At 32.4% G+C, this 13,146-nt stretch overlaps 1 protein-coding gene across 2 annotated transcripts in view; it reads left to right on the top strand.

Annotated features, from left to right (window-relative positions):
• Positions 1 to 13,146, top strand: part of LOC106874882 (uncharacterized) — a 19,702-nt gene that overhangs the window by 5,483 nt on the left and 1,073 nt on the right. The window contains exon 2 of one of the 2 annotated variants that reach the window (XM_014922790.2): positions 4,190 to 6,625. The exons of the other annotated variant lie outside the window; for it this stretch is intronic. Coding sequence (XP_014778276.1) covers positions 4,190 to 4,600 — 411 coding nt within the window. The 3' untranslated portion in view covers positions 4,601 to 6,625. Of the gene's footprint in view, positions 1 to 4,189; positions 6,626 to 13,146 lie in introns of those variants that run through there. 2 annotated transcript variants of the gene reach the window in all.

Raw genomic sequence — 13,146 nt, 5'->3', positions numbered from 1 at the left:
ATATATATATAATTATATATACGAGGGTGAGTCAAAAAGTAATGCCATTTTGTTTAGGACAGGTATAATTACCAATACAGGAACATGTATCATACATCAAAATGAAGCTGGTCCTCTGTGGATCACATCCCTACTTCTCAACATAGTCACCATTTCTCTCAATAGCAATGTTTCACCTTCGAATGAGAGCATGTATCCCTGCCCCGTAAAATTCTGTTGACTGTTCTTTGAGCCACTTCTTCGCTACCTCCACACTCACCAGATTTAGCGCCTTCAGACTATCATCTCGTCGGCGCCACGAAAGAGGGTTTGAGAGGCAAACTTTATTCCAGTGACGAGGAAGTGAAAACTGTAGTGAAGAAGTGGCTCAAAGAACAGTCAATAGAATTTTACAGGACAGGGATACATGCTCTCATTCGAAGGTGGAACACTGCTATTGAGAGAAACGATGACTAACTTGAAAAGTAGGGATATGATTCACAGAGGACCAGCTTCATTTTGATGTATGAGACATGTTCCTGTGTTGGTAATTATACCTGTCCTAAACAAAATGGCATTACTTTTTGACTCACCTTCGTGTATATATATATATATATATATATATATATACTCTCCTCCCTCACGACTGTCATTAAGTTTTATTTCTTAAGCAGTTTTGTTTAAAGTGCCTGAATGTTAACTACCTTTTGTCTTTCATGCTTTCAATGTAAGATGTATGGATTACTCTACATGTCTGTCTTTCTTTTTCTAAAAAAAAAAAAATAAATAAAACCCTAAAAGTAACTTCAGTTCACAAATAAAATCAGTTCTTAACAAAAACCCTACAAGTAAAATGCTTTTCATTTTGAATGATTACCAAAAAGCTGTGTTTGCTGGTTTTAGATTTGATAAAACTAGTTTAGTTGTCAGTTGTGATTTTAACTTCATCTTTCTACATTCGGAGTTCAAACACCACCATCATAGTGCACCGTTTCTTTCGTTGTTGATATTTGGATACTTATTTTTGTTAAGGGGGGGTTTCCCTAGAATCTGCTTAGTCCTAGTCCCTTCATTTTCATATTTCTCAAAACGAGAAAATTCATTAACAAAAAATAAAAAGAAATTTGATATTTTTTTATCTCTCGGTGAAATAAAATATATTTGCTGCAGCTTCTCTCTCGTATTTTTCATTCTTATCTATCTTTGTGTGTGTGTGTGTGTGTGCATACACTTGCACACTGCATGTATTTGCAGATGGGTGTCTGTCATTGTGTGTGTATGGATGTGTGGGAATATGTTTGTGTATTGCCATAACTCTCTTAATTTTAATCTTTCTCTGTACATATTTGCAAATATTGTAGCATTAAACCAACCGCAATCTTATACCTACTACTACTACTACTACTACTATTTCTGGTCTCCACTCTAATTCAACTTTGATTTTCAAAATTTTGTTGAAATTCTGAAATTCTCTGTTGATTCTGTGTATATTTATTCTTCCACCAAATGTCATATATTAGGGTTGATTTAGACAAACGTTTTAAGCTAACTTTTGCTCCTATCATTTTAAATTATTTTTTTTATTATTTCCGTTTTACTCTCTCTCTCTCTCTCTCTCTCTCTTTTTCTCTCTTTCTGCACTGCCTGTAGATATTGCTTATTTCTCTGTAACCACTGCAAAACAAACTTCCACCCATTTACATCAGTTCAAATCTTGTCTAATGTATGTTTTGTTGATGTTGTCCACTCTGCACTTCTGTTTAACCCTTTAGCATTTAAACCAGCCAAATTGGGCCTCTCACACCTACCCTACCGTGTCATTTTAAAAATCAAACAATCACAGCATTAAAATCAATCTCAAAGCTACAAGATAATCCATGATTAATTCAAAACACTGCGAATGAATACGCATTACATTTTGACAAAATAATCTGAATCCTAAACGGGTTAAACCATTCTCATCATAAACAGCAGAGAGTGAAGTGAAAGCAATTCATGCACTAGCTAAAATGGGTTTAAACAATATTTGAAGGATTGTAAATGGCTCAGTTCTCAGTTGTTAGATGACATTACAGAAAAATATGCAATGACTACCGGCCGTGCTGATTATATTTTTATTTCCTTGTTTTTATAGACTTCGTAATTTTAAACATTATCCTCTACTGATACAACTTGTTATAGTATGTTTTCATGAATCTCTTCCCTGTTCTTTGACTGTAATTCCATTCCAATAAATATTTTGAAAACCAGTCAAACTGACATCTTTCCTTCTCTATGGTTTTCATTGATAAAAGATTTTTTTTTCTTGTTTTTTTTTTTATAAACAAATTTGTTGAATTTCTTTTTTTTAACTTTAGACATACATAGTTTGTTTTTATTTATATTTCATTTTCTTTTTTTTTACTTTATAATCAACATTCATGCAAATATAAAATTATTTCATAAATCTAACTAAATCAAGTGTGAAAAGAACCCCCTCCCCTCAAATTATAAATCAGTGATTAAGTTAGCAGTTTTACAATTAAACAAAGAATAACCATCAATAAAATCTATATTATAAAGTATCATTTTAGTTTCGTGTTATAAACAGCTTAAATAAGGCATCTGAATTAATTAGTTTTGTCTTGAATATTTTTTCTTGAGTTATGCTTACGGCTTATGTCTATGTGAACCCACTTTACTAGATCTCCTGCAAAATCAACCCCTAACAAAAATTTGTTCATTTTACAGGATTAAATCAACATGTAAGATAGAGGAAATGTATGAGATATTAAGGAGTGATAAATTAGGGAATCTAGAGTATTTGGGATGGTTACTGATCAAGACTTGTTTGAAATAAGATCTTTCTGAGAATAAATCAGTCTGCAAGGAATGATATGTAGTGAGAATGTGTTAGGGATTAGCCCAGCTTGCACATTAAACAACTTTGAGGGAGACATCTCTGTGTATAGAAATGGATGTCTATAGCAAGTTCTACCCAAAGAAAAGATTTGATCTCTCAGCACTTCAAGCTCATAAAATACTTGTTACCTATAGTATACAAACGTACGACTTTGTAAAAATCAGAAGACTGAAGCATGCATGGAAAACTAGAAATATGATAAGTACATGTATGTGTGTACATTTGGGTAGACTAGCTGGTTGTTCTCTGTGCAGCGCATATGAAGTTGAACAAGCAACTGTCTTTAACATATATATATATATATATATATATATATATAACAAAATAGCTTACCTAAGGATGGCATAGTGCATCTTGGAAGATAAGTCTATAAACATGCATACACATTTTATATATATGTGTGTATGTGTGTGTTTGAATGTATAAACCTTTTGATATATGTATATCTCTTCTTTTTTTCCTTCTCTTTCTCCATCTTGGTATATTTTTCTCTCTCCTTCTTTTCTACACACACACACACACACACACATACATATAGTTCTTTATAATTCTTTTCTCATTTTTTTTACTCTTACAATTGTCATTTCTTCTGTTGTGCTTTTAGCATCATCTCATTCCTTAATTCTTTATTAATTAGATTTTTAATTTGTTATTTTATAAAAAATTAAAATTAACTTATTTAGAATATGTTGGCAATTATGAAAAGATAAACCCCAATTTACATTTTACATTTCATTTGTTAATTAATCTTCACTCATTGTCGTTAATTAATTTTCTCTCTTTTCCAAATCACAGAAACATGCTTTTAATTCAGAACCATTTGGCTTAGTTTAGTGCTTTGACATCTCATTTAATTACTTCAATTATATTCGTTTCTACTGAGTTATTTAATAGACGTTTGTTTTGGACATATAAAGTTTTCCTTAATGTATATTAATAATTTTATATATGTCATCAATGTTCATTTACTTAAAACCTAGTAAAAAAAAATTTTTTTATCATTTTTATATATATAAACATTTTCTTTAAAATTTTAAGGGGTCTTTTAAGAATTGATTATTTTTGTTTCCATGTTCTTTATTTTATTTTTTTTTTACATTAACTAAAATGTATTTTTTGTACCTAAGTATCTAAGTAAGTGTAACTTAACTATTTTCTATAAATGCGAGTGTGTATGTTTGTGTACAAAGTAGATACTGACTTGTCTCTACCCAAGCATTGTCAGTGAGCAAAGCTAGTCCCTTACTGGCTCAACTGGTGACTTGGATTTTAAGTCAAGTCTAACCCAGCTCCTCGTTATTTCTGCAGGCTAAAATGTCTTCTGTGGAACCAATAGATCTGACAGGCGGAAGCAGGGATCTGATAGCCATTTCAAACAGTGGACCCCTGTCCAGAACATTGTCTACGCCTGCCATGTTGGGCATGGCTGGGCCACCATTGGGAGGGGACCCTACAGGAGCAGATATGTCTGGGCTGGACCCTCGCAAACTCATCAAACCTTGTACAGTGAAATTGGCAGCCATACCCCGTAGTCTGATGCACTCCAACAGTCTGACCATCAAACCATCACCCTCGACAGAAGACATCAAGCAAAGACTAAAGACTGTCTTGCTGAACCAATCTCGGCAGTCTTTCGACGGCCGACTTCACCAATCCGCTTCGGAACCCTCTTCACCCTCAACACATGCACCCGATACTTTGATGACCCACAGTCATTAAGTTTTGTATATACATCTTTTTTTTTTTTTTTTTTTTTTTTTTACCAGCTGATAAACGAAATAAAATATGAATTTTTACCTCAAGAATTCTTTTACTGTGTGTGTATGTGTACCTGAAATATGTTAGATATATGTGAAACCTTTTTACAAATTATTCTGTTCAGCAGACAGCTATATAGAAATTTTCTATACTTCATATGCTTCTCTTTCTACAGACACATGTTATGGATTTATTGGATTATTATTTTTTTTTATATATATAAATAATTACAGTTAATTAATGACATTGACATTCGTTACAGTTTTCAGAAAATAAACTATTTCGGAGATGTGAACTTTGTCAGCAGTAACTTTGGTACATTCAAGTTGTTGTTAGGAACCCAATGAATTTATTACCTAATAACCTAGCAATAATTCTTAACCATTTACTAAACTAGAAATAATTTTATTCTAATAAAGTTGATTGTTTTATCAACTGTAACTTTTTAGTAACTTATGTACATTGGGGCAATCCTTTAGGATTCATTCACAATGCCACAATTCTTTTGCTTTGAACCAAATCACTTCCATCAGCTTCACATTCCATACTTCAAACTCCATCCATCATTAAGCATCCTGTTTTCTGTTTATAAATTCTCTTAAAATGCCTTAACTTTTGAAATATCTTACCGAAATTTCACACCATGTTGACTAACATTTTAGTTTTTAAACCAAATAACACATTTTATTTATTTATTCATTTATTTATCTTAATCATTTTTTTTTTTTGATCAAAGTGTTTAAGTTTATGCTTTTGAAGTGATGAAATATTTAGAAATTAAACATCTATTGTTTGTCTGTCTTCTGTTAAATCGTGTTGCTAATATTCTAAATATTTTACTTAAGTCTTTTGTTATCACTGATGGCAAGCTGTTCACTCATACAGTTTATAGTTTTGTAAACTCTTTCTTTCAGAAAAAAAAAAGCATTTTAGTGAGTATTCCTTATTTTGATATTGGAAAATTGAACAAATAAACATAAGGGAGAAAGAAAAAATAGGGTAGAAATAGACCAAATTTATATGGCTAAATTTGCTTATAGAATTAACAATTCTTTTCAAAATTTAATGAAAAAATTGAAAAAAATTAGATGATTTTATAAAACGCTTATATTTAATTTATATGAATATGAATTATATATAATGCAAACATTACATACTTGTTAACAAATTATGCGACATTGAAATTATTAAATTTATTTCTTATTATTTTTTTTGCCTTTTCTTGGTTTATAATTATCTAATATAGCAATATCTAGCTTTAACTCAATGTTTTTCTGGAACGTTTTCTCAAAATGTTTCTATGGAACATTTTCTCAAGCAAGAAAAAGCTTAGAAAATAAATTAGCAAATTACATAACTTGCCAAATTTTAATCCCAACGATTATAATGGCTCTGAGATTAAAGCAGGGAGATATTACATGAAAGTTCATGGTCTAGACACTAACTATAGATATTGTGTTGCAAACCTGTAGGTTATCTGAGCTTCTACTGTTACCTCATAGTTCAGTGGTTGGTAGTTGAGTATAGGGCATCTAGTTATTAAAACAATCTTTGTTTCAATATTTTGTTTAATGTCTAAATTTGTAATTTTAAAAAAAAGGAAAAGAAAAAAAAGAAAGCCTTCCACTCTTGCTAGCATGGGGATAATGAGTGTAAGATGGAAAAAGACGAAAAAAAAAAAATCTAACGGTGACTTCATAATGTTTCTACTCATACTTAAAAATATCTTTCAGATGAAAAATGTCCACAAGAATTTTTATTATTATTGAGACTGCTTAAAGTATAAAGTAACCATTATAAATGAGAAAATGGTGGACTGGTGACACAAATGAAATCTTCGGTACTATTACATTTCATTTGAAATGATTTTGCTCGGGGAAATCGTAAGCTTTACAAATAACAGTTTCCTCTGTCGTCCCAATCATTATAATTTTCAAAAATTGTTTAACCTATTTCTCATTATTCAAATAAAAGTCAAAATCCTGAGCTGTTTGTTGCAGACTTCTTTGTTCAGTTGAAGAATAAGAATCACTAAAAAATGTAAGAAACCTTTTTGAAAATGACAAATTATTAATAATTATTATATAACTTATGCTAACATTTAAAATATCAGTATACGTAACTGAAGCTGTATTTAATTAAAATAACCATCCATGTGTCACACTTAATGTATATACATAGTCGATAGGCCTGTTACTTCTGTATTTGTTGTGAGATACTATCTCCTGTGGACTTGCGTGTTAAAAACACAGTAAGTATCAAAGAGAGACAAAAAGTCATCTCAGCAGTGGCCAGCAAGAGCACTAAATGCATTCCAGCATTTTGGGGCACCATTGAAAAGTCCCAAACAAGCTTAAATGTGTCTGGTGTTCTTTCTGGCTGCTATTGAAGCAATTTTTCATCTCTGATGTTTACTATGTTTTTTTTTTAACATGGAATGTCCATAAGGGATGTTACCTCAGAACATATACCACCATAACTGGTCTATCAACAGTGTATATACATTAGGTATGATACATAGATGGCTATATAATTTCTTTTTTTTAAACTGTCATCTGGTACTAACAGCAAGAGTATTAAGACTATCCTCCTGTGCTCTTTTAATATTATTGACATTAATTTAATGTTTGTTTTGGCACACAATGGATAAACACTTTTGTTTTTTGTTTGATATCTGACTAATTTCAACTTGGTATATAAGATACTTCTCTCTTTCTCTGAAGTTTATTTGCTTATTTTTAAGAAATGCTATTAGTGTTGAAATTAGAGAAAGATTGAAGCAAGTAAGGCACTTTAGTGGAAGACACAACACTCATGATGTAGAAATATAATTAATTAATAAAGACTAGGCTATTAGTTTTAAAAATTTTTTATTTTAGATTCTTTTATTTACTTAATGCTAATGAGGTAGATAGTAAATTTGAAACCAAGAGGAAAATTAAGTTTTGTCGTTCATTTGTTTTAACACTGAAACCTGGTGAACAGGAGAGATTTTGTGTTGGCTGTCATTGTTTAGTATTCCTATGAATATACAGCAAAATAGCAGATTTAATGTGGTGGGAGTGGAGATGGTTCTGGTCCACAGCACTCAAGCAGCAGATGTAAATTAGCTAATGCGTCTTCATACAAACTTTATCTGATTGAATTTCTATATCCATAGCCATCTCAAGTTAATTGAAGGATATGCTGACACAAGATTTAAGATGGTATCATCTTTGAGAGATTTTAGCTGTTCCATTGAGTAGAAATTCCCTGATGATATTGGTGTGGAGCCCTTTTGCTGCCAACCCCTGCCTTGAAACCAGTCTTAATTCTATGTGAATTTCATGATTTAAAGCAGTCTAAACAAGGAAGGGAAGAAGAAAAAAACCTTCCATGAAAATTTTTATATTAATTCATATTCGAAACAAGTTATTTTACTGAATCCTTCATTGGTTTTAAAATTAATTGTGCTGGCACAAGATGGTATCAACTTTGAGAGCGTTGCTCCTTTGAGTAGAAATTCCCTTAATGATATTGTTGTGGAACCCTTTTAATATCAGTCCCTGACTTGGAACCAGTTTTAATTCTACAACATGAATTTCATGATTTAAATCAATCTAAATGAAAAAAAAAAAGAGGAAATAAACCTTCCATGAAAATATATTTATGTTAATTTTTATTCCAAACAACCAGCTTAATGATGACAAAGTTGTTTTATTAAATTCTTCATTATTTTCGAAATTAATTGAAGCAGAAGCAGTCAGTGTATTTCAACAGAAATTTATCAACAAAATTTAATTTCAAATCAGCTGTAACTGAGCAGACTTATGATCAGGAGTTATAGCAGCTACGATTTTTTTTTTTTTTTTTTTTTTTTAAGCCATTTTCAGAAATGAATATTCCAGTTCCATAAACTAAATTCATTGAACCTGTCAGAAGCTGATATAATCCTCAGGCAGAACCAGTATGACCTAATATTTCACAAGGCTAGTACAATCCAACCAGTGACCACCTGTGCAGTTTTTCTATCCAGTCTTACACACAGTGTTTTAGCTGACCAAGTCTATGGTACAACATACTTTTCCAAAGTGGAATCAAAGCTAGTAACTCATAATTGCAAAGCAAATTTCTTAACTATTTGGCCATGCCTGCACTTTGCTTTCCTTCTCTAAGACCACATTATCTAATGTATCTTTAAAAAAAAAAAAATATTACAGTGTGATTTAAGGAATATTTGGCTGCTGTTTTTAACAGGTCAAATTATATAGCTTTTTGTCAGCTTAACCTTTTGATATTTCAACTAGCCATATCCAGCCCAAATATTCTACTGGTTTTATGTTCAAACAGGACAGATCCAGCCTCTCACACCTACCCTACAATGTCATTCTAGAAATAAACAATTTCATTAAAATTTCAACGATACAAGATAATGCAGGATAAATTCAAAATAATTTGAATAAATGTTTCATTTGACAGCGTAACCTTGCTAAAGGGTTTATTATTGATTAGCTTTAAATCATCCCTGATTGAGCAGACATACGATCAAAATTATTCCAGATGTGACCATCCCATTTTCTATTTAGATTAAGAGTGCTTAAGACTACATTATCCAAGATGTTCTACTTGTTTCTGAAACAACAGAATATGAGTTGAAGCAGATTTGACTGTTATTTTTAGCAGACTGAACAACCATGTTGCTGAGTGGACCATAATCTCTATTCTATCTAATTTAGTGCCTCATAGTTCCACATCAAAAGATGTCACTTTAACCCTTTAACAATTAACCCGGGCAGATCTGGCATCTCCCACCTACCCTACAATGTCATTCTAAAAATAAACAATCACATCAAAATCTCAAGGCTACAATATAATGTCTCAACTGGAAATGCTGAATTTTTAAATTATTTTTCAGTACTGAGGAATTGTTGTGTGAATAAGAAGCTTGTTTCCCATCCTTGTGGTCTTCAGCTGGCTAATAGAAACTATCATAGTTTCAACATCTGGACAGTACCATTCAATCCAACAGTGTCAACAGCATGAAAAACTAAACGCTTCGTGGGAATTAATAGACAACACAAGAAGCAAGAGTGAAACATTAACACAATATGTCCATTATGTCAACACCAGCTTATTGTTTCAAATACAGACTTAAAATCTCAAATATATATTGTTACATACCTATAGCTATGAAGCACATAAAATAAAATGCTTAAGCAGCATCAAATGTGTCTTGTTCAAGAACACAATGCAGAAACTGAAACCACAATTTTATGATCCTAAGTCCAACACCTTAGCTCCATGCCTTTTGCAGCCTTCCAGTGTGCCAGCCCAGTCAAACCGTCCAACCCATGCCAGCACGGACAACGGATATTAAATGATGATGATGATATTGTCAGTAGTTCATATATCTGAAAATGAAGCAAACCCTAAAATGCATTTTTTAGGAAGTTAAATGTTTGGCTGGTCAAAGAATGACCATTGGTTTCACACCTATAAAGCACTTAGTTGTATAGGCGACTCGTCAGACTCAAATGGCCAAGATTATGTACCTTCAGCCGTTTGATTCTGATGAGTCCCCTATACTACTAAGCGCTTTATAGGTGTAAAATTAATGGTCAGTCTATGACCAGTCAAACATTTAACTTCCTAAAATATATATGTATATATAAAATGGTTTAGAAATATTTTCAGGGCCGAAGAGCAGCCTGGACAGGCCTTGTAACCTGATGAAGAATAAAATATTTTCCATATTTTGAGGATTTGAAACTAATACCTTTCAGTCCTAGAAATTTAAAATATTTCTAAACGAATGATAGTTTTGTTTGTGAACCCCATATGTATAAAAATGTACTTTATTCTTGACTTACCACCCTGACAAATATTAGCCCGTAGCAATTCAAATTAATCATTAATTGTATTAATGCCACCAAACCAAGTAACAGTTCCTCACTGTTGTGACCCTGTAAGATCATTAGGTTGGACACCTTATCCCACTTTATATAAACACCCAAATGAACAATATCGCCCTCCCTTCTCTGAGAGGAATGTCAGTCTATCACAAAGTAAACCCCACCACCAGCTCTAGCTGATGCTCATTTTCAGTTGAGGGAATTAAAGCAACATGAAACGAAGTGGTTTGCTCAAGTGTACGCCACACTGCCCAGTCTACAAATCGAAACCACTACCTCCTAATCAAGAGTCCAACACCTTATCCACAAGACCATGCGTCTTCTCTGAGGACAGATGAATGAAATAAAATTCAGTCTGATTTCATCAGAAATTAAAAGACCTTTCAACTAAAATTTCCTCTTAAGTAGATTTGTTCAAGTAAGATGTGCGTGCATTGACGAAGATAAGCCCTAAGATTAACAACTGTTGCCAACACATCAACAATTATACAATTTATAACAACTGTATATTTATTTAGATCATTATCTGTTCACAGAGAAAAATCATAGACTCATACCTGAAATATATATTTTTTTAAAAAATACATTAAGCTAAAAAAAAACGAAAAATTGTTAATCTTTTTAGTGATCTAATTATCAACATTATTAGCATCAGGAACTCGTTAAGAACAGTTGTATTCTATTTATATGCGTTTTACAACTTCATTCATACAACAGACAGATCAGACAGTGTGTGAAGAGAAAACTTCCAAAGCAAGTGAGTAAGATTAATTAATACTAATTAGTACTAATTTACTAAACTAATATAATTATGATGATGATGATGATGATTAGTGTGTTGTAGTTTGCTTGAAGCATTGTAATATCAAGGAAGACAAAAAGAGAGAAAATAGAAAGCTTCTGACAATGTGGAAAGTTTAGTAAAATACTCTTTTACTTGTTTCAGTCATTTGACTATGGCCATGCTGGAGCACTGCCTTTAGTTGAACAAATTGACCCCAGGAATTATTCTTTGTAAACCTAGTACTTATTCTATCGGTCTCTTAAGCAGAACTGTTAAGTTACAGGGATGTAAACACACCAGCATCGGTTGTCAAGCGATGTTGGGGGGACAAACACAGACGCACAGACTTATACACACACATATATATATATATACATATATACAATGGGCTTCTTTCAGTTTCCGTCTACCAAATCCACTCACAAGGCTTTGGTCAGCCCGAGGCTATAGTAGAAGACGCTTGCCCAAGGTGCCACGCAGTGGGAATGAACCCGAAACCATGTAGTTCATAAGCAAGCTACTAATCACACAGCCACTCCTATGGCTTTATATTTCAAGTGCAAAAGTTCATCTTCAGAAGTAAAATAATCCGAGAAAAGATGGGCCTTTGCGCCTGAAATATAAAGATTTTATTAAACTTTCCGCATTGTCAGAAGCTTTCTATTTTTTCTCTTGTTACTATCTTCGATAATTATATAATTTTTTTTTGTTGTGTCTAGGGAGAGTCATTATGCCAAAATTATTAACACACACACTGATTCAATTTCACTCCTCTGTTATTAGTCAGTTGGTTAAATATCCAACGAACTAATCGATTGTTTGTTTAATTTGGTTAAACAGTCATTTGTTTTGTTTTTGTTTGTCAAAGCTCTTTCGTTGCTACTTGTAACCTTTTCAATGACTTACGGAAGCTGTGTTTGTCAGCTTGAGAGCTTGTTGCAAGATCTTAATGTTTAACCAAGTTTAACAAACAAGCATTTAGTTGGATATTTAACCAATTGACTAATACTAAAGGAGTGGAATTGAACCAGTGTGTGTGTTAATCATATTGGCATAATGACTCTCCCTAGAAACAACAAAATTTGTTTCAACACACAAATTCACATAAAGAATCTTGCAAACCAGACACAAAACCAAAGCAAAAATTATATTACATTAAATTAGAAAATTCATTAGATCTTGTAGCAAATATTTTTCAGTGTACAAGGTATTGTGTTGTAAGATTTCTCAGCTTAACTAAATTTCCACCCATTCACTTGTTCTTTGAAATATGGAACCCTAGGTGTGGATATGTCTGTGGTTGAGAAGTTTGCTTCCCAGCCATAAGGCTTTGGGGTCAATCCCACTGCATAGCACCAGGCCAACCAAAACTTTGTGAGCAGCTTTGAGAGGCAGAAACTAAAAGAAGCCCATTGCGTGCATGCATGAGTATGTGTATGTATCCAAGATGGAGACACACACACATGCAATAATTGTAAATGAGCATCACTGTCATAGAAGCAGTGTCATTTGTTTCCAATTTTCTGTGGAAATATATCTACCCAGGGGGAAATACTACTTTGTTTGGGAACAGGTGAGAGTTGGTGACAAGAATGGTATCCAACCATAGAGAAAAGAAACAATAAATTCCATCCAACCTGTGCAAACATAGAAAAGCAAATGTTAAATGATGATGAACCAGTTTGGTGTTTCAGGAAGTGGGGAGGGGTATTTATCTTAGTCTATGATTTGTTCTGTATTTTATTTTTCCAATGATAACTATGAGAAGAATTAATTATTCTGAATCAGTTGATATATATATATATATATATATATATATATATATATATATA

This window comes from Octopus bimaculoides, chromosome 11, assembly GCF_001194135.2.
Source record: "Octopus bimaculoides isolate UCB-OBI-ISO-001 chromosome 11, ASM119413v2, whole genome shotgun sequence".
Taxonomy (NCBI): domain Eukaryota; kingdom Metazoa; phylum Mollusca; class Cephalopoda; order Octopoda; family Octopodidae; genus Octopus; species Octopus bimaculoides.
Note: the sequence above shows the minus strand (reverse complement) of the source record. Positions and strands in the feature narration are given on the sequence as shown.